Source organism: Buteo buteo, chromosome 3 (genome assembly GCF_964188355.1).
Source record: "Buteo buteo chromosome 3, bButBut1.hap1.1, whole genome shotgun sequence".
NCBI classification, from domain to species: domain Eukaryota; kingdom Metazoa; phylum Chordata; class Aves; order Accipitriformes; family Accipitridae; genus Buteo; species Buteo buteo.
Window position 1 is genome coordinate 56,588,157 of NC_134173.1, and position 23,539 is coordinate 56,611,695.

The 23,539-nt window shown below is 36.9% G+C and overlaps 1 protein-coding gene across 26 annotated transcripts in view; it reads left to right on the top strand.

Moving 5' to 3' along the window:
- Positions 1-23,539, top strand: part of RIMS2 (regulating synaptic membrane exocytosis 2) — a 489,382-nt gene that overhangs the window by 77,335 nt on the left and 388,508 nt on the right. For all 26 annotated transcript variants that reach the window (XM_075023763.1, XM_075023771.1, XM_075023767.1 and 23 more), the window contains one exon: positions 15,685-15,895. In XM_075023763.1, the coding sequence (XP_074879864.1) occupies positions 15,685-15,895 (211 nt within the window). The remainder of the gene's footprint in view (positions 1-15,684; positions 15,896-23,539) is intronic.

Sequence of the window (23,539 nt, forward strand, 5' to 3'; positions counted from 1 at the left end):
GATTAACAGGTGAATTCTGAAACAGCAGAATGTTGTCTGTTTCAAGATTAAATGTTTATTTAAGGTAATAAATGTAAGATAATAAATGTAGTGATGATGCTGCATTCTCTTCTCCTCTTTACAGTATCCATACTGAATCTTGTAAGAAAATGTTATGCTGTCTGTTCTGTTGGAAACTATTCTCTAAAAGACTTACTATTGAATTTGTGACTCTATTGTCTATATTTCTTAACTGTTACAATATTAATTACCTATGTACACTAAATAAATATTTCGTTAAACATGTAACATCAATGAGTGATGATAATCCTAGGATCACAACTTTATCCCCTCTGGTGATTTGTTCAACTATTGGTTGTTATGTCATAGCCAAGGCTTTTGCCTCTCTTTTGACTGTACCTTTAGAGGCCAGGGAAAGTGAAAGAGAGATGTATATATAATCAGCTTCTTTTTTGGGTGTCCATATTTAAAGAAAGATCCTACTTCCAATGCTGGAAACCTACTGTAACAAAGACAGCTTAGTTACATTACCAGAAAGAAGAATTAGAAATTTATCAGTATTGATATTGTGTCGTCTTTGAATAGTAATGTCTGGTCAATCCTGGATACAAAAGACTTAAGCAAAATAAGAATGGCGATTGATTTTGGACATCTGGATTTATTTTCTTTAGGTGGAATTGACCATGTTCTGCAGTAGGAATGATGATAGATATTTCTTTCTTCAAATTATAGTCCACAATGTCTTTAATTTAGGATAGTAGATTTGTTGAAAGGCCATGTATCGTAGTTCAACTCCAGCTGGCAGCTAAGCACCACACAGCAGCTTGCTCACTCCCCCCCCTGCAGCGGGATGGGGGAGAGAATTGGAAAAGTAAAAGTGAGAAAACTCGTGGTTTGAGATAAAGGCAGTTTAATAGGTAAAGCAAAAGATGTGGGCAAAGCAAAGCAAAACAAGGAATTCCTTCCTAACTTCCCATGGGCAGGCAGGTGTTCAGCCATCTCCAGGAAAGCAGGGCTCCATCATGCGTAACAGTTACTTGGGAAGACAAACACCATCACTCTGAACATCCACCCCTTCCTTCTTCTTCCCCCAGCTTTATATGCTGAGCATGACGTCCTATGGTCTGGAATGTCCCTTTGGTCAGTTGGGGTCAGCTGTCCCAGTTGTGTCCCCTCCCAACTCCTTGTGCCCCCCCAGCCTCCTCGCTGGTGGGGTGGGGTGAGGAGCAGAAAAGGCCTTGGCTCTGTGCAAGCACTGCTCAGCAGTAACAGAAACATCTCTGCATTATCAACACTGTTTTCAGCACAAATCCAAAACACAGCCCCATACTAGCTACTATGAAGAAAATTAACTCTATCCCAGCCAAAACCAACACACCATGGCAGTTGAAGATACCTCACTGAGAAGGGGCAAAGGGAGAACAACACTTTAAAGTAAAGTTTTCCTTCTGCCAGAGTCTGCCACATGTGATTTGCAGTGAACATCTGAGCTGGGATGAACTCACTCAGGGGCTACAGCCGTAGATCTTGTATTTAAACAAAAAGACTTCTTAGCAATTTACATAATCACATAGCAATATAGTAATCTGTGAACCCTGCTCAAGAATATGAAAAAATAGAATGCATGAACATGAGAACTATTATACAGGAAAAAAATTGGTTGATGAAGAGCAGAAGTAGACTTGTTCTAGTTGTTTAAGTGCAATTAGGCTAAACCAAATATGAGTAGAATCTGTTTATATTTACCATTTTTCCAAACAGAAGTACTCCAGCAGAAAGCTTTAATAAACTGATATCAAACTCTTGGGAGAGAAAAGTGTTCAAGTGCTATAGGAAGACAAATTATCACAGAGCTGCCCCTGGGATGGTTCCTGCCCTTTGAGTGTCACAGTGTCCTTGCTCCCTCTGCTAGTTTACAGGGCCTGCTGTTACTGCATACTTCCACTCTATGGGATTATGAACAGCAGAGCATGATCAGCAGGCCTACTGGTGGCCCGATGTGACTCTCTTACAACACTCATTTATACCCAGTAGCTCTGAGCTCTTAATGGTTAATTAATAAGCTTTAATTAAGAGGTTAAAGGATTTAAATATAGGATTGAATTTTGATCTTCTCTCTGGCACTGATTTTTTGGGGCGTTTTTGCATAGCTCCAATCATTTGGAATACTCAAGCATTATATCTCAGAAATGGTATCAGATTAACTACTACTTATACAGTTTTTGAGGCATAAATCTCTTATCTTTTCAATCATTATCAAATACTGTTTATCTAAAATGGACAAATACTGCTGCAACCTAAACTGACATTATATTTTACTTCTGAGAAGTAACGTTTAAGTTCAGTGCACTTTTTGAGGAAAGGGAAGTTATGGAGTCACGGGTTTAGATGTAATTAGTATGGGGAAAATTGTTACACACCTTGTTCATGCACTTATGAAAAGTCTCTCCAGCAGGTGAGAGCATCTCTCCCCATTTGTGAGCTCCTTCCTCCTAAAAAAATCATAATTATTTTTTGTATTTGAATTTCTGTTTCAAGACCCATTTCTTTTGTTTGTTTCTAGAAGACGTTAGATTAGCATTATGAAAATAATTTGTGGTTTGGCCCTACTTCCTGTTACTTTTGAAATATGAACAGTATGGAAAATCACAGTCTTCTGAGAATTGGGAAACTGTTTCAAGAGGATCTCCCCCTATAGTGCTGCTAGCTATATGGCTCTACTGGTAGTACTTTTACAGTAAGAATACTGATACAGTCAAAACCAAGATGCACCACAACTAAATACTACCAGCAGTTCTGGTGGTGATAATTCAGCAACAAGCATGTTGATGTAGTTTGCTTAGATGAAGTTGAGACAATGATATGGTGAGCACAACTGAGACTTGCTTACACTAGCTTTACTAGCATTGCTCAAATTTATTTCCTGTTTGTTGAAAAAGGAAAATCACCAAGATAGGAACAATCCTGTCACAGAGGTAAAAAGATAGGGGCTACTTAATAATTGAAAATGCTCATGAATGTTGTAAACAATGTGGAATGAACTCGCTTTAATCATGATACTATAAAGTCAGGAGGTGTTACATTTCAGAGCCAAGACAGTCTGACCTATTATTTAGGATGTATTTATTTTATCGGTGTGTGTAACTGTCTAATGAAAAAGTAATTTTGCCTTTCATAGTAAGGATAAAAAAGTTTAACACGGTAACTTAGTTATTTTGGGCTTTTCTAAAACTACAGGTGTGAAGCTAATGGGTACCTTTTGTAAGTCAACTGATGATGCAAATAAAGTAACCCGAGTGACTGTAAGAAATATTATCTCTGCTGGAGATGCCCTTTATAAATGTAATAATGTTGCAATGTGCTTAATTGCCAGCAACTGAATTAACCTCTTTTTAAGGTACATTTGGTAAATATTGCATACCTTTAAAATGAAATTTAGTATAAAGTAAATAAAAGTATGATGTATGAAAACAAGTCAAATATAAGATGAACTGTGAAACTTTTTGTGTGTGAATTATTTGGATAGAACAGTAATTTGTATATTTTTAATAATTAGGCTGTTTAAAAAATAAAGGTCTAGTAATTTAAAAGTATATAGGTGTGACCCACCTTTCTTAAAACTGATATTTATTTGAATTCCTAACACAAACAGTATCAGAAAAAAATGTAGTAATAGCCAACATGCAGCTATATTTCTAATGTTTTTAGACTAATATAATATTTCTGTTATAAAACATTTCAATCAAGTGAGTGAATTAGGAAGAAACATGTAATAGTAGCTATAAAAATCAGCATTTTTTTAAATATAAAAAGTAGAATGACAGGATACAAATAGACTGTCAAAGAAAATTTTTATGAGAGCCAAGTGTATTCCTCAGTGATTTAGATTTCAGGTGAGAATTTTTGTATAGGGGATGAAAGTCTGTGTACATCTGTGTCAACTGTGCATGGAAAATATCCGAATAGGAGTCTTAATTTTTTGCATAAAGCTCATAACATAAAAAGGGTGCTGCAATAACTGCAAAACAATCCTAATTCTAGTTTATAAAATAGTTTTCTGTTACAGAGTAAATCAGGAGATGTTATTTCCCTTCGGTTTAGCAAGGAGCTCTAACTCTTTCTACCTTTTTACCTGGGGGGGGTCTGTTGTGGCTGATTGACTTAGAGGTCTAAGAAATTTTGAGTTCTGGTTGGGGTTTTCCGATACCTAGTCTACCTCAAGTGGTGATAGTCAAGAGTATCATGATTCTAAACGTATATGATGCTACATTTGTTGTGCCTATTTTATAGCAACATACATACTACAGATTTTTCCTGTCATAGAAATTAAGGACAGATGCTGTTCATCAGCAATATGACACTGAATGCTGAAAGACTCATTGCTCCTATGCATAGTTTCTGAAAACTCCACTACCACTTGTCCAAACTGCTTAGCAGCAGCAATATCTGGATATGTAAGGCACACAGAATGACTGCTTACATCTTGTTCTGTAATGAGTTAGTAAAGAAAAAATTGACCATATTTATCTGTAATTTTTAATCTGTAATCTTGTAATTTCTTTTACTTACTATAACTGGGATGAAAAATAAATGAAATGACAGTACAAATGCCTGTCTTTAAAGATCATAGTCTTGTGCTTTGCCACATACACTTCCTGGTAGCCTACTTTTACTGGAAGTTCAACTGCTTGCTCCTGATCTTCATTGTCAGCTGAGGATTAGTACTTACAGTTTCAGCACTTTGCCAAAGCAACCCCTTTGGGATAGTGTGGATTGCAAACACAAGGACAAGGCCTATGGAACTGGAGATAAAATATTTTTAATTGAGGGAATGCAGTTGTGGAATGGACTTGGAGAGTTTCCTTGGAGAGTCAGGCACTGGAAGATTCCCTTTTTCAGTTACAACTGGCATGGTTAATCTTACTTTGAATGAGACCTAAAGTTACCTGGGAAGTGTTGGCCTTGTCACAAAGGTAAAGAGCAGAAGGAAAACCACCACTATTGTGTGTAACAGTATGGATTTAATTTACCCGCTTGATGCTTAAACATTAGAAAAGGAATCCTACTGATATTTCCAGTATAGGTGGAAAAAGTGCAGAAGTAGGTGGCAAAATATATTAGAATAATAATGAAGAATTTTTATGGAGAAAGAATGAAAAAATTAGCTAAGAATGTTTATTTTAGAAACAAATGAGAAAAACATGATGGGAATTGATAGACTCATAATGGTTTAAAGAAGCTCTTTTATAGATTTTTTTTTTTCTAATACAGAAGCAGCTAATGAGAATGAGGAAAAAAAAACCCAGTATAATCACCAAAATATTTGTATGAAAGTTGTGGAAACTTCTGTTGTTAAGTTAGGAGTTTAAATAAGATTCAGAAAAGGATAATTAAACCTTCTCAGTTACATTGAAATAAAACACAGAGGGGTATGAAGATATCCAAAGGTGTAAAGTAATTTCAGTCTGGAGTTATGAAGGAACCTTGCTTACTTATAGCCAGCTAGTCTCATAACTGTCAGTTATGGAGAAATTAGGTAGTTTTGAATGATTTGGCCATTGTTAAACTATTGGACGAATGTGGTATTCTCTATTTTTAAATGCCCCTCTATTTATTATAGCTAAAAAAGAGTGTTGAAACAGATCTAGAAGAATTGGATGTGTTACTATGTTCTGCCTCTTTAAACCTTAATAGGGACTTTATAGCTTTTTGTATATTACAGATTGTAAAAATACAATAAACAATTCAGTTAAAGATTAATTTTAACAAACAAGAAGAAACAATTAGTCACAAAGATACCACTTCTCAATTTAATCTTGTAGTTAGCTTGAACTGCTGCAGAAAAGGTAGAAGCAAGTATCTGTCTGTTCTGAGGAAAACTGGAAGTAACAGGTACAGCCAGGAGTTACCTAATTCTTTTTTCCTTTATATATTGTCTAGCTTTATCTTGATATCATTAAAACCACACAGAAATATTGTAACATTAATTGGGTCAGCCTTTAATTGGCCATATGTTCATCTTCTCCATGTTCACTTTTTCTTGTAGCCTTGCACAGGACTATTGTACTTGGCTATTGTTCACTGCTACCTTGCCAGCGAAGAGCAGCCTCACTGCTGTTAATAAACAAAGTTAATGAACAAAAGCTGCAGTTTTATTCAATACATAGACAGGTAAGGTAATCCTGCCAGTTCCAGCTAGACTTTTTGTCTAGCTGGTGTGTAATCTGTTGATTCATTCACAGAGTCATATCCTACTCAGTTATTAAAACTGAGGTGTTTTATTTTTTTTCCCCACATCTTTTCTTGTCCTTTTTTACTGAGTTTCTGAATGTATTAAAATAAACTAGATTCACTGACATGACTTCATCTGTAGTAGCAAACTTATTTAGGGTCATACCAGATCAATTAATTAATTCAGTATGACATCGGGAAGAGTGCAATGAGAGGAATATTTGCTATTTTGTGAGGGAGGTCAAATAAGCTGAGAACAAAATGTGGTAAAGTGTGAACTAGAAGCCTTTGCAGAAAGCCCTAGTAAATGGGGAAAAGAGAGAATGGAGCCAGGGCAGCTTGAAGACCTCATCTTGGCCATGTCCTTTACTTCCAAGAGCGGATTGTATGAAGTTCCCACCAACAGAGAATTTTTGGTTGCATTCACCAGTGTGAGGCAAATGCTGTCAGGGCATAATAGGATGTCTTTACCCTGCTCCCTTGCATGACAAGGAGAGACTGAAACAGAGATCTTAGTTTTGGATGCTGATTAGCTTTCTGTAGTTGACTTTTCCCACTTGAGTTACAAGGGAGCAGCAGCACTGGTATCAACCGAGGGCAAGATCATTTAGCAACCATGCTCCTTTCTTTCCATGCTCTTAGCTCTTTTTCTTCTCTTCAGCATTTCAGGCACAGTCAGTGTAATTCACTTAGATTTAGAGTATATTTACTCACTTAGAATGAAAGTATATGTTTTTTACAATAGTTCTTCCAGTGAAATTATCGGAAGACATAATGTCCCATATGTGTGAACTGCAGTAACTTATTTTAACTGTCTCTGTGTCTTTTTAACCTAGGATTCAGATTTTGGCCACCTTGTGTTTTTCATGTGAATTCAGTAAGAGTATTGTATTGATAAAGAAATACTTCTGTGACTGAGAGACGGGTAGTATTTTTCTTAGTGTGAATGAGGTAATTTCTTTTGTAAGTAAGTCTTTCACCATGTTTAGGACCTCCTTATTCTGTGACTATTTCGTAGGCTCTTTAAAGATGTTCTGCACTTAAAATTTCATCACTGTTGCTCTGTTCCTATTTCAGGTTGATGAATATCACAGAATAATTAAAGTACATATTCCTTAATAATTTAGAGAATGGGAAACATGAAAATAGTGGTTTTTTTCCAGTTAGCTCCATTTGTAAAACAACTTAAACCATACATAGGTGAAAAAGCTAAAAAATTCAGAATTATTTGTACTGACAATTTCAGGAGGATTTACTCTACATTTAGAAAAAAACTTAGTAAAATATCTTACTATTTGACACTCCTGAACATTGCTGTTATTGTCATTACAGGGCTTATATTTAACCTTCTTGTTCTAAACAAAATACTTAAAAAGCTAGTGTCGTGGTTTCAGCCCAGTCTGTAATAAAGGACCACGCAGCCGTTCGCTCACTACTTCCTTCCCCCTTCTGGAGGGATGTGGAGGAGAATCAGAAAGGAGAAAAGAGAAAAAAATGGAACCTTGTGAGTTGAGATAAGGACATTTTACTGGAACAGCATAAAAAGAGAAGTTGCAACAACAACAATGGTACTAATAAAAGAATATACAAAATGAGTGATGCACAGTGCAACTGCTCACCACCTGGAACCTGATGCTCCACCACTTCCCCTACTGAAAGCTGAGAGCACCCCCTAGCCCGCTCCCCATTTATATACTGAGTATGATGTCACATAGTATGGAATAGCTCCTTGGCTAGTTCAGGTCAGCTCTCCTGGCTGTGCCCCCTCCCAGGTTCCTGTAAAAGTTAACTCTATCCCAGCTGAACCCAGGACAGCTAGCAAAAATCTCTGTATCTGTTAACTTTTGTTTTAGAGTTGGGAAAAAAATGTATTTCCCACCTGAAAAAAACAGTGTGGAGTTCATTTTCCCCTACATTCTTCACTTGAACAGATTAAAAATATTCAGATTATTTATACGAAGTGCAACAACTCCCATAGGAAAGACTATACACAGTTTTGAGATAAGCTTGGGAGTTGCTGTTCCTGCATAGATTGTGGAAGACTGGTATTCAAGGCAAGTAGAAACTAAACTCTAGGTCTCTTACATTTCAAGTAAATACCCAAATGAATTGGATTTTCTGATGGTATCTTCTGTTTTCTGGATATAATATCTGAGATTTAAAAAAAAAAAAAAGTTAGTGAAAGTTTAGACAAAACTGGTACTTACAGCAGGAAATCAAAGTGCGTGCATCAAATGAAAAGACATTTAATTAGAAAATTCTGACTAGCTCTTTTCAATATCTGAGATTTCTCCCAGTTATTGTGAATTCTGGGGCATAGATTAAAAAGTAGCATTTTTACTCTACCGTTGTGGGGTTTAACCCTTTTCGGTTTGCATTCTCTAAATATTTTTGGTAGTTTTTTTTAACTAAAGTTTAAGCTTAGACATTTCACTTAGGTAGATGGCTCTGAAGTTAAACCTACTGACAGTGGAAAATAGTTAATTATTGTTTATTTGAGGAAACCAGACCATTAAAATAGTACATCAGTTCTAATGAGGCAGTAGAGGTTTCTTTGCCAGTGAGAAAGTTAAAGTGCTGTGGATTAGATCTCTGCTGACGTCTAGTTTCTGTCAATATTTCATTTTCACTGATATGAAAGCTGCAAACTCTGAATTGTGAATGGCATCAAGACTGTAGTTGTGTTATCTGCCTGGGTATGATAATCCATTAATTTTAAACAGAATTGGATGTGAGGTTCTTGTTTGAAGTTAGGCTTGAGTCTTTAATTGCTTAATAATTTTTCTTTATCTGCTAGACTTAAAGCAGAATCATGGTCTTCTGAAGAGGAGTTTTATGTTATGCCATTTCTCATTTCAGTTGAATACTGGCAAAGCTGGCATTTTGCAATTAAGAAAAGTTCTGTTTTGCATTACTGAACATAGGTTTGTTTTGTGTTTTTTTTTTTTAATTGCTTTTTTTATAGCTTCCACACATCAGTATGAAAGCATAAACTCAAAGTTTTGCTGCCCATTGCATTACATGGAGCTGAAAATATATGTGAGGTCATTGGTCAAACTTTTAGTTAACTATTTTCACAGTAGTTTATAAAAAGCATGAAGGGCTGGTTTTTTTCTATTGGTAATAAGTCACTTTTTTTTTCAGCACTGCTCAGCCAAATAATTGTTGTTGAATACTTTTCCCTATGTTTCTGCTTGAGTTTATACTTCATATTTCTTGTCTTATTCCACTAAACCATTACCAAGTATATAATAATAGAAATGCTCTTTGAAGCGTATCTCTGAACCAACCTCCCACTCAAAGCATGGCTATTGCCAATACTAGATCAGGGCAGCTGGAGCTTTGTCTAGGCAAGTTTTGAAAACCTACAGGGATGGCAATCCCACAGCCTCTCAGGACAACATGTTCTAGCGCTGCACTGCCCTTCTAGTGAAAAAACTTCTCCTAATGTCCAACCTGAACTTCCCAATATACCATTATAGTGCCTTTTGCTCCTTGTTTTGGATTTGCGGCTACCAGGAAGAATTTGGTTCTGTAATTTCTTCAGGTAATTTTTACATTCGATAGCTAGTTTCAGGCAGGTGTTGGATCACTCCATAGTCCATTCCTCTTCACTGCATTGAACAAACCCGGCTCCTGTATTCCCACCTTGCAGACTACATGCTTTAGGACCCCACCCATTTTTGTTGTTGTTGACAAACTGGTCTTGTCCAGTTTGTCAACATACCTCATGAACTGGTGGACCGCAATCTGGACACATTATTCCAGGTGCAGCCTTGCCAGTGCCAGCTAAAGGGGTAAAATAACTTCCCATTATCTGCTGCTCATACTCTTGATAATGTAGCCCCATATCTAATTTGTCCAATTTATAATGAGAACACACACACCACTGGCTCATAGCCTGGTTTCCACCCTATTTTCCAGGGTTTCTTATCAGCAAAGCTGATGCTCAGCCAGTTGTTTCCTAAACTCTACCAACACATGGGATTATATATATAAGAATGGTATCCATTCAGAAGAGAAGTGGCTGCATTTGGTGGCAGGTTAGCTAGCACTATTGTAAAAGTAGAAAGCATTAAGTGTTTAATACTGTACAGGGAAGAACATTGTATGTTACCACATAGTCATTGCGACCAGGCAGAAAAACTATTGAATGAATGGACTTGGCAGAACTGAAAGCGAACAAACTTTTTTGAAGCCTGGATTCCAGCCACATCCGTGCTTCATGCTGGGAAATAGGAAATGAAGCACAGGCTACAATCAGTAATAGGGCTTTGAGAGAAGTGTAGGCAGGAAATGAGAAGTGGCTGCTACACTTACATCTGGCCTCAATATCCTGGATACTTGCTTAATAGTTGCCCTTCTAATGGCAGATTTTAAGCAGCTTTGGAAATTTCAGAAACATTTAAGTGAACTTTTGGAAGGCAGGAAAGGCTTTGGAACTTCTTGTCAGTATTAAGGATTTTTTTTGGTAAAATGCTGAAAGTTTTGTGGGCATTTCTGGAGGACAGGGGAAAATAAAAACTTCTGCACAATAAGAGACCCCAGACTACTGAACTTGCTTTTCTTACTGGCCTTCGGCAGTAGCTCATAGATCATGAGAGGACCATGGATTGCTGCTTTTTGGTTGGTATTGAGTTTCTCATTTCCAGAAACGTGTGTGGCACCAAGAATAAGCAGAATTAAATTTACTCCATTCCAGAACAAAGTGAGTATTCCAATAGAAACTATTTCTTGACCTTGGTAGAGCAATCCAAGCTCTTGCAAACAGTTGCTTTTGACACTGAGAAGTCCTCTGTGCAGCTGTCTCGGTTACGATGTTTTATAGTACAAAAAAACTCTTGACTAGTCATATAAGCCTCATGAACTTCACTACTGTAACTTCCAGAAGATATGAATGTGATTCAGGAAACTCATTCTCACAAGAGATGAAAGTGAGCAGAACTTAAATATCAGTTTTCCAGCCTAACTTTTCATTATCATTAGGTCTTTGCATAAACTCATACCAGCTTCTCCTTTACCTCTAAAATTTATAGCAGCTATTAAAGTGGATACTTGTATTTTTGGAAACTGTGGAAAAAGGAGAGAGATTTTGCATCAGTACAGATAGATGGCATCTGCTTTTGAGGCCATTGTCAAAATACACATATATAAGGGTTGTAGATATGCATTGCTGAGTTTTCTACTTAAATGATCTCTTACTGCATCATTTGATGTAATTACCCGTGTTGGGTGCCTGTCATGGTTTAAGCCCAGTTGGTAACAAAGCACCTCAAAGCTGCTCACTCACTCCTCCCCCCCAGCCCCAATTGGGATGATGAAAAAATATAAAGAAAAGCTCGAGGGTTAAGACAAAGACTGGGAGGGATCACTCACCACTTATGGTCACAGGCAAAATACAGGCTCAACTTAGGGAAGAAACAAAATCAATTTAATTTACTACAAATCAAATCAAAACAAGGATAATGAGAAGTAAACCCAAACCTTAGAACACCTTCCCCCCAGCTCTCCCTCCTCTCCCTGGCAGCGCAGGGGGATGCGGAATGGGGGTTGCGGTCAGTTCGTCACACGTTGTCTCTGCTGCTCCTTCCTCCTCAGGGGCAGCACTCCTCGCACTCTTCCCCTGCTCCACCGTGGGGTCCCTCCCACGGGAGACAGTCCTTCACCAACTTCTGCAACATGAGTCCTTTCCGCAGGCTGCAGTTCTTCCCGAACTTCCCTGGCGTGGGTCCTTTCCGCGGGCCGATCTTCAGGCACAGGCTGCTCCAGCGTGGGCTTTCCCATGGAGTCCCGGCCACCTTCGGGGGCCTCTGCTCCCCCGCTCCCCTCCACGGTCTGGGGGACACAGCCTGCCGTCTCACCAGGGCTGCAGGGGCATCCCCTCCTCCCCCGCTCCTCCTCCCCGCCTTCCTGACTGACCTCGGTGTCTGCAGAGGGGTTCCTCTCACACTCCGATCCCCTACTCACTGCCGGTTCCCCTTCTGAAATCTGTTCTCCCAGAGGTGCTACCACCGTCGCTGATGGGCTCAGCCTGGGCCAGAGGCGGGTCTGACTTGGAGCCAGGGAAGCTTCTAGCAGCTTCTCACAGGAGCCGCCCCTGAAGCCCCTCCCCCGCTACCAAAAACCCTGCCACACAAACCCAAACCAGTTTACAACCAAAAAACCCCTGTCATGCCTAAGAATAAGATTTGTATTATGGATAAGCATTTTGGCCTAAAAATGCAGCTCATCTGCAGAGCCTTATGTGTTCAGTCTCACAGCAGAGGTCTTGGCCACTTGCATTAGCAGAGTAACTCACTGGAGTATAGGGAGTGGGAATTGTAGCCTTGGGATACCTGAGTTCAGCTCCAGGCCCTGAAGTTTGCCTTGGTACTTTCAGTTCTCTGGTAACTGAACTCCTGAGCCCTCTCAGGCAGCAATGTTCCGGGTAGAGATGTGAGTGAAGACAACTTAAACAAAATGGAGTTCTATTTGCATTGCGTTTTCTGAAAAATGTTATACAATTTTTACTAAATGTGTTTGAAATACTGTGCTATTCTAAACACCTAATTATTGCTGCACGTTATTAGTTTAGTTTTTGTCTTAAATCCTTGCAGGCTAGATGATAAAAGATAATTACTAATCTATATAGATCAGAAAGGTTTTTTGTGGACTTTCTAAAAAGAATACTTTGTATTTTGTTTGAAGTATGCATATTCATCTCAAGTGGTTCTGATCAGTAAGTAAAACATATTGTGTGTAACTGATTATTTAACAGATTTTTGTCTTCTATGTTTTATTTTTTCAGACAGCTATCCATACATGTAATATTTTTCTTGAAACAGAAAGAGATGTAATAATGAGCTATTTTGGCAGACTATAAGTTGTTTGCTACTAGAACAAGGATTTTAGCAAACTACTCTCTATAACCTTGAAAAGTTTATACTTTGAGGTAAAAGTTGTGACCTTTACATAGATTCTTGTGCCCAAGAGGAAACAAAAGAGAAATTATTTCGATGCATGAGGCTTAAGAACTGGCAAAAGGCTTGTGCTTTTTATGCATCAGTGAGACTGGTAAGCAACTAATCGTACAAACGAAGGCTGTAGATTATAAGGAAGCCACAAGACTGAATGTAACCTAAAATAAACTTGAAGTTCAGCATAGATAATATGCTTTAAATGAAGAACACAGTATTTGGCAAAATTAAAAGGCAAGCAAGGTCTTAGAGATTACATGTGTTATTGATGGAAATGGGCCAGACTACCAACTACCAATTATAAACTGTTGTCAGTGTAAAACCTTGAAATGTGCCAGGTTTCCAGATTTCCGATTTTTGCTCTCAACTTCATTCAGCTGTTTCTAACTAGTAACTCATGTCCTGAAAGAACCGTCAGCAGTGAGCTCTTTCTGAACCAGTGAGAAGGCAGAGGAAGCCACAAATGCCTGTTAGGGCAATGGTGACCCTCACGTCCTTCCTGTGGAGGCCAGAGACATGACCTCTCTCCCTGCTCTGCTACAGGCCAGAAGGCTTGCACACACAGGGAAGAAGGGCTGAAAGCAAGAGAAAAACATGCAACTGCTATGTCCTGAGGACAGCATGTCCTGAGGACTTGGAATTGAAGTCAAGTGACAAGAGCAGGTAGATTAGAAAAATGACACATAAGCAACAGAAGTAGCCCTGCTTTCCCTCTTTCTGGAAAAAGGTCAGTGGCAGTTGAGAGCTCGAGGCAGCATTTTGGTACACAGAAGAAGAGGCATGCCTGCAGCCTCCTGTCTTGCCTGATGAAGAGAGGGAGCTGCCTGTTTGTTCCTACAACTCCTCTATGGTATAATGTGAAGTACATTCTTAGGGGAGTTTTCCTGAAAAAACAAAGCAAATCCCAACAGTTCTTACCATGTGTGTGAATATCCATGGCAAATAATTGTTTGAGATAATTTTTAACTGACTCAGTGTAATATTTATTTTGGTAAGAGCCTCTGACACTTCTGATGAAATAATTTTGTATCATTAATTTTTATCTGTACTATATAAAGGATATATTTCTGCATTAAGGAAGTTGGTCTCCTGGATTTAGTTTTTTTCCAGGAGGTTATTCTTTGTTCTATCCTAGCCTTCATGTGTGTTTTTTAATAATCTCATCTCAAGAATCTCTGGAAGGATAATTCTAAAGAAAAATAAATCTCTCTGGCACTTTTACTTTTTTGGCTTAGTATACCATATTAATGCTTCATAGAAAATGCTTCATTTTGGGGGTTTTGCTTGTGCCTGTACAGGGAGCTAAAAAACCTGCTTAAATTAGATTAATAATTTTTAGATTGCTAAAATTTACAGTCTCTATTTGCAAAATTATGTGAGTGGAATTCCATGCTAAGAATTTAAAGATCACTGTTCAGACACCTTTAAATCACAAAGATAAAAACAAAAAAGAAATCAAAGTTCTTTTTGTTTTCTCTTAGCATATTGTAAGAGATTATAGTACAATGTCACATTTTCCAGCTTTTTTCAGCAACTACCGGAGCTATACATTACAACTTTTTACAATGAAAATGAAATTTTCCATGACATAATTTACCTTCAGAAATAGGGGCTTTGAGAAAAAAACTGCCCTTGTAGAACGTGAAATGAGTCTGTAATTTTGGTCATAGTGAGAGAGTTTTAACTATCATATATGGAGATTTGATTATTGTGGGCTCAGAAATACGAATGAAGTAGCATGCCTGAAAGAATCATTGCAGTTCTGTATGCACATGGCAGCTGACTATGAATGTGTTCCTAGTCCACTGGAAATGGGAGGTAAAATGTGTGTGTATCTTGAACTACTGTCCCTGGATTTTACACCTAAGGTAGTCTTCTACCTTATATTTGGCACGAGATGGTGGTACCTATATAATGATATGAATGGCTTAAATGATTTATAACAACTTGTTAAGTTGAGGTAACTTGTTACAAGCTTGCACCCAGTGCTTGAAAAGTGATTAAAAAAGCATTTTAGAATCATTATTTTGTGCAGTACTGTTGGATAAATGAAAATAAGCTATATCAAGATAAGATACTTGCATCTGTCTGGTGGAATTAGGTAAAAGTACACTTGGAAGAATAAAGTAGATTTTTTTTTTTTTAATCTGATATTAACTAGCTTATTGTCTAGTGCCATGGGCTCTTGGATCACTCAGCCCATTTCCTACTGATGTAATTTACAGCTGGTCACATCCTAAGGGCAAGTTACTTCTCTTTGTAACAGCTGGACTGTGTGCTGCATGTTATCAGCATTGGGCCTCCTCCTAAAGTTTAGTTATGATGAAAAAGAAGTAATTCTTGAATGTTATACTTCTGGAGCATCATAAATTACATGTATTTGCTTTACTACAGTATTTCTCTCTGATTCGTGTTTTGAAATTGATTGCAATTTAGTCATGCAAAGTATTTGTGGGCTTAAATAAAACAACTGTTAATGATCTCTTCTCTTCTGCAGAAAATTACATCAGCAGTTTGAAATGTATAAGGAGCAAGTGAAGAAGATGGGTGAAGAATCACAGCAGCAGCAGGAGCAGAAGGGTGATGCCCCAACCTGTGGCATCTGCCACAAAACAAAATTTGCTGATGGCTGTGGCCATAACTGTTCATATTGCCAAACTAAATTCTGTGCGCGCTGTGGAGGAAGAGTGTCTTTACGGTCAAATAAGGTATGGAGTTAAAAGTTCAGTAACAAGCTTCTCCTAAACTCTGTATCTCTTATTCATTGCTTATGCATCCAAATCACATAGTTACTGAAACCGATTTCCTTTAAGGAGGTAATGATATCTACTTTAAGGGCTTTTAAGACATCTGTCCTCATTTAAATAATTTCCATTTGCAGACGGATTTGTGACTATGGCTTTTAAGTTAATACATGCCACATTTCTACTAACAGACTCATGAAAGTACAATTGTTTGACTGGAGGACTGAGTCTCTGTATTGGAGACAGGGAAGTATATCTAGTGATTTAGTGATGCTAATATTGAGACACCAATTATTACAAGTTAGAGCAAGGGTTTGTTTCTTTTCTGCTTGCCCAGGATCTTCTGTAAAGAATATTGTAAAATTAGTGTTAGAACAGTAAATACAATATATTATGGAGCTTTTAAATCTTAATTATCTGTTATACATAGGCACATATATTATGTATATGCATATATAGATTTGCATACAAATGTCAAAATATTTTTAGGAAAAAATTAAATGCACTAACAATATAGAGTTACAGCTAGTATACTGGTGTTTATTGTATAACAGGTAAAACAGCAATCTGAATTTTTAAAAAGTTGGATCATAGAGTAAAAAATTCAGCAAAACTGAGATAATCATGGAAAACAGTTCTGATATCAGTTTATTCAACATTTTAGATAAAACGTTCACATCTGATACATGTCTCAGATTCTGACAGATACTTGTAGTATATTCATGACAATACTCAAGACATCTTATGCTCATCTTTTGTGGAAACACATATTTTGTAAACCAATACAATAATTTAATAATTATTAATTTTTCAGTATAATTTATTTCAATAAATCTATTTTTTTCTGTAATACATTAATTGCAAATACCATGCAATCTGCAAATATTATCTTAATCTTTTGGAAGGTAGGAGACAATGGTATAAATGTTATATATTTCTTTGTCCAAGATTGAAAGGTAGGCTTAAATAATGGACTCCAAAAAAAAAAAAAAAAAAAAAAAAGTTTTTGATTGATAAAGTATAAAATAATCTTCTATTTCCTGATGATTAAAGTAATTGAGATTATGTGTAAATCTCTCAAACTGCCTTGGATTTTGTTAAGGTAATTTTAAAATTTTGTCTTCAGTAAGCTCACATATTTTTATTGTTTTTTTATAACAAATTAAATTGTGTTGCCAGTAATGAGATAGAATAATTTCTGTATTAATTTCATCTGATTATAAAAGGCAATCAGGACAGATAATTAAGTCATTTTGTCTACATACTTAGAAATATAGAAAAAGTGCATTAGGAGGAAGGCTTCATCTCCTAATGAAATGTTCTGATACATCATTTAGACTGTCCTCAGGATGGATCATGTGAACTTGGCAGATATTTGTCTGACTTCTCTTGACAGATTTCCAATGAGATCCTTCCACACCCTCTTAGGTCATTTGTTCCACTGCTTCACCATCCTCACCACAGAAAGCTTTTCTTACTGTCTAACCTAAATCTGTCTTTCTGTAAGCTGACTTCTCCATTTAGTTTTATGAATCTGTTCTGCAGCTCTTCTCAGCTGGCTTTTTTTCTACTACTGTTGATAGTTTAGTGCAATAAATATGCTTTTCTGTCTTTCATTCATTTCTGTTCTAGATAATTTATGAATATGCTGGACAGAGCATCTCTAGACAGATCCCCTGTGATGCTTCACTGGTGATACCTCTCCCTTAAAAATCCCTGACCATTTATTCCTGTTCTTTTCTTCTTGTCTTTTCATCAGTTAAGTTTTCTCATGAATGAATTTATTCCTATTCCATGGCTGCTGAGATTCTTTGAAAGCCTGGAAGCCCAACTCAGGACAATGAATAAATCCCATTTACTCACTTTCTCTGTGACTCCTTGAAGGAATTCTAATACATGTAACAGACAGAAATTCCTTTTACTTAAAGCCATTCTGACTTTTCCACATTTTATCATAATTTATTCATATGCTTGCCAATTTTATTTTCTATTTTGGTTTCTACAGATCTGTCCAATGTGGATATCAGACTCACTTGTCTATTGTTCAGTTGATCTAACACTGAAATTCCTTAAAAATGCATAAATTGGCATAATATTTGCCAATTTTTATTCTTCTTGTCAATGAAAGACTCTGTATTGCAGTTAATGGTTAGATATTTTAAAGCTGAGATGTTTTATGTTGAATATAATCTGATTTAAAAAATTTGTTACAGGTTTTTTTTGTTGACTTACTTTATAGCTTCTCTTTCAGAAATATCAGTTTGAAGTATATCCTCTGGTTCCTTCTGCATAAAACAATATTCTAGAGTAAATATCCCTCTAATCACCATGAACATGAATACAAAAGATTTAATTCAGACAGACTGTGGCAGTCTCCTATTTATGATCTCTTTTATGCCTATACACATCATTTCCTGAAAATTATTTTTGTTCTACCAGAATTTACCAGAATTCTTTATTTTCTGTTTTCCTTAATGGATACAACTTCAACTCCTTGAAGGATGACTTCTAACTTCCTGTTTTAACTTTGCTAGATTTTCTACAGTCTTTGTAGACATTTTTTGACAGGTTATATATATCTGCTTTGGACCTTATATAGGGTGATTCTTAAACTGTCTGAAATGTTCTTTGATGGAGCTGTTTGATCTGCTTGTGATCTTTTTCATAATATCAAGTTTCAAGCCAAATTCATGCCATTTACACCAGATTCTGCTACTAAATACTTTAGTATAGACCAGTGTTAGCAGCATGCATCTCAGAAGATGTTGAACTGCAAAGAACACTTCTCTTTCAAAGGTCACAAGGTGGACTACTGCTTATAAGGTTCATGGTCATGAGTAGGAGCAGAGCATGGAAATATTTGACTGTTGATTTGTCGAATGTTGAGCATTAGATCAGGACTCTTAGAATGATTGAATGATTTATTCCTTTTTTAGTTTAGTTACAGTGCCTGAAATACAGGCATTAAAATTCAGTTCAGGTTGTACAAAAATTATCACTATGTGGGAGTTCCTTCTAGATCAAACAAATAAAACTGATAATGGTGGTACTGCTGCTCCTGTACTGCTTATTATCTTAGTGAATGGAGTATTCAGCCAGGATGGGGGCTTAAATTTCATGGGAGTAAGGGACCTTGAACTGTTATCTTTTATGTTTATGAAAAACTCCACGTTGATTAAAACCGAAATAATAAATCACATTACAGCAAGCAGTAATTGTTTTTAGCAATATAGGTACCACTCAGATACAAAATATCCTACTATTCTTTTCTAAATTATATACTGATTTATATAGGGAAATGCACACTGAATGAGGCAATAGACAGCAGAATGAGTTTTATGCAGCTGAGAGATTTACATGCTAAAATATTGGACAAATACAGCTTCCAGATGGATACAACTTTTTGTGCTGTAAATATAAATTTCCACAGCTCAGAATGCCAGTTCAATAAACCAACATTTCACTTGTGGAAGAAAAAAACAATACTCATCTGAAAACTTAATTTGATGCATGCTGAATACCTTCTTTCAGGGTGTTTGGCAACCTGCTATCACTTGCAGCTACTGAAACATCCTTCTCTCTTTGTCTTTGAGTGTCAAAAGTAAGAGATTTTCAGTTGTTTTATAGGACCCAGCAACTGTGTGCAAAACATGTAAGGTGCAAGTAGGGAGCTTCTGTCAGCTCCCTCTGGTTCTGTGAAAGCTTTGCATTCTGATTATTTCTCTGAGGCTATGTTTGGTTTTCAGATAACCATCAAGTTCTCTTCATTGAATGATTCTCACTGCAGGACTTGCAGTGTGACCATCCGTATGGAGTCACAAAACAAAATTTCAGCATGCTTGTGCTAATGCATAATCTATTTCATTCTGTTGACAATTGGCAAGCACTGAAGAATTAGTTTGTCACAATCAGGATTTCTAAGTCACTAGGATTTGGGATAAACCCAATGATTTCCTATCCCATACAAATAAGTTGGTCCTTAGGAGACATAGCTTGGTTCTGCATTTCTCTAGAAAAGACACATGACATTGCAAACTTGAGGAAAGGATTTCTCTAAACCAAGTGTATTTTTTTTTCTTTTTTTTCTTTTCAGTTTAGTCCATGTAACACCTCTAAAATCTGATAACCTACAACTGTATTCATCTTTCTGGAGAATCTCAGTACAAGTATCTCTGAAAGAAATGAAAGTCAACGGCTAAATTATTCCAAAGACAATCTCTTATTTAGAAGTTGTAAATTCACAACGGGAGGCTGTAAAAGTTATCCTTCTAACTAGGATGAATTTCACATCACAGTCTCTCCATGAATAGAATAGAGTTTGTGTTATCAAATATATTAAAAACTTCCAATCTGAAATCTTGTCCTGATTATATGAGACCAACATTAATGCCATAGTGAATATCTGTGATTGTTAAGACATCTCTAAACAATGATCAGCTCCATTTCATTTGAGGTGATGGGCCTCTTTACTCTTTCAAAAGTTATACCCAAACTTACCAGGACTACAGTTCATCATGGTCCTTTGTACCATTCCCCACTCCTTCTCCAAACGGGGTTTGGCTGCCTGTGCTCACAGGCAGCTCTGATGTGGTGCAGCTGTAACCTGGGATCAGCCTTGGGGAAAGAGCTGTGTGAGAAGGGACTGCAATGAGCCCTCTTGGGACCTCCAGCCCCTCACCTGATTTTCAGCTCAGGCGCTCAGCCTGGGTCTCTGCCTGAGCCATGCCACTGCCTGACTGGGTCCCTCGGTGACTGAATCTGTAGGCTTGGCTTCCTGACTGGCCTCAGCTCTGTCTCATCACCATAGACCTGCTGGGACTTGGATTCTTTGCGTGACCTTAGTTACAGTCTTGGGCCCTACCCTGTTCCCCTTGCATGCGTGCTGTGGGACACAGTCCTGTAGGTGGGGGCATAGCCTGCCTTGTGTCACCCTCTGTACCCTGCTCCTGGCCCTGGCCAAGCTGCTGACCCTGCTTGTGCCTGGACAGTATAGAAATAATGTGCTGTCCCAGCAAAACACTTCTTCAAAATTGCTGCATTTAATATTAAGAGTAAAAACCTTGCCACAGCTATAATTTTGAACCAGAAGATGTTGCTACTTTCTAGCCTGTAAATTTTTCTTGCAAATTGATGCCTAGCAGAACTGATATTCAGAATCTGCTTGTCTGTGTTGACACCTCGTGTTCTCTTGATTCTTGAAAAGAACGCTGTGATTTTAATACAAACTATGTGGATATGACTATTCCCTTCAAATGACAACTGCGCAAACTATTTCTGTTATTAATTTTATTTATTTGAAACTATTTCATTTGGTAGCTGTTTTGAATCTCATTAAATGGTAGATGATGGTCTCAATTTCAACAGAGGCTAGGCATGTTTGAACTCTTCACTCTATTGCAAAGCTTTCAAAAACCTTAGAGGTTATTATGATCCTGACACAATGAAGAACTGATAATTTTAGACAAGCTGATGATTTTAGGCACTTAAGGTGAAAAAATACTGTCTTGAAGAGTGGCTTTGGCTCACTCAGTCATATGCCATATTGACCTTCTAACAGATTTTCTTTTAAAAGGATAATACCGATATTAAAATATACTTGGTTTTTCATGTGGAACAGAACAAATACCACCAAAGTCAGACCGATTTGTTACTTTTTTAGCCTCAATTCTTTGAGAACTGAATTAAATAATTTCTTGAATGTCTTTGCTATTGAAATGATTAACTATGTCTCTCATATGGTCAGTCATGCCGCTACTTGCATTGTCCTGCTATGAACTCAAGAACGTTTGACAGCAATGTGCGGGAGGCATCTGAGAGGATGGAGGTAGTCTTAGGTGTTTAGTAAAGCGTGATGGCTTATCTTGAACTTCATATATCTTTATATTTCATAGCCTGTTTCTTCATATATCTTTATATTTCATAGCCTGTTTCTGAAAAGAGATTCTTTGTCCTGGAGGTTATTCAACATAGGTAGATTGTGTGAACCAACTCTTGTTTACTGTTATGATCACAGTGTGAATGACAAGATTTGGAGTCTTAACTGCCCTTTCAAAGCCACCAGTTTTTGGGATTACTGCTTTGTGTTGGAAAGCTTACACGTACATGGTGAAGTGTTTGAGACTCTTCATTATGCCATTAATTTATGAGAAAAATCTTTCATCTTCTTTTAGTGTATAGATTATAAATACATATATATGATTGTAATTGTTGTCTAAGTGGTGCTTGTACTTCGGAATATAATTTGAGATAACAGACAGCGAGACTTCTCTATTGATAATATCTGATAATACATGAGAATTACTGATTAGCCATGATTTTCACTAATATAGTCTGGGTTTTAGGAAATGTGAGTTATTATGTTCTCCTTGCTTACAATTCTAGGATGCATTTAGTATGTCTTATCTTTTCTGTGATTAAAGTTAAGTTTCGTTTTTGGAAACTCTTGATTTGAACGCAAATTAAGATTTGGCAAAATGAGACAGCAGTGGAACAGAACAGTATTACGAAGTCAATATTTATAAGGTAATAGTTTCTTACATTAGAACCTTGTGGTGCAAGAGTAGGTACTAGAAAAACTGTCTCAAAACTCTTAAACTGTCCTTTCTAAAATATGTATCAGTGTTGTAGTGAGAGTTTGTTTCTCTCTTTTAAATTTTTTTGATTTCTGAGTCGTCTCTATTACTGGATTGTATGTATACTCCATTATGTTGTCATCTGAATTTACTTTTCTTGCATGAATTCACATTTCTTCTTGTGTATTATGGTTTTACTCCTCATAAGTCTTTTAAAAGTCCTCGTATCTTAGGTGAAAACTACTGAGTGAATAAAATAGATTAGAACATAATTCATAGTATGAAGAGGTGCAGATCATCTGTGTGTTTGCAGAAGATTATTAGAATAATTAAAAGGTAAAATTTTCTATATATAATTATCACTTCCAATTTGGCTAGACTGGAATATTATATTAGAACAGCACAAAAGTAGTCAGGACAATGGATAAACTACATTAGTAATTATTTTTGGAATAGAGATAATATTGGGAAAGAAATCCATATGAATGACAAAACAATGTTTAAATATATGTAGGTCTATTGTATGTAGGGGAAAGTTATTTAAAAAGGGTAATATAGCTAGATTTTCTTCATGAGTGAAGAAAAAGTATCATAGAATAATTGGGTTGGAAAGGACCTCTGGAGGTCATCTCATCCAACCTCTTGCTCAAAGAATATTGAATTACATGAGTTTTCAGAGGGCCTTGCTCAGTTGAGTTTTGAATTTTCAAGGATGGAGATTCAGCAACCACTCTGAGCAACCTGTTCCAGTGCTTCACCTCTCTCATGATTAAAAAACAGAAGAAAAATTTTCTTATATCTCGAATGAATTTCCCATGTTCCAACTTGTATTTGTTGCCTTTTGTCCCATGCTTCCGTGTGTATCTGTGATGGGTTGACCCTGGCTAAACGCCAGGTGCCCACCAGAGCCATTCTATCACTCCCCCATCCTCAGCTGGACAAGGGAGAGAAAAATATAACAAAAACTTGCGGGTCGAGATAAGGACAGGAGAGATCATTCACTAATTACCGTCACGGGCAAAACAGACTCAGCTTA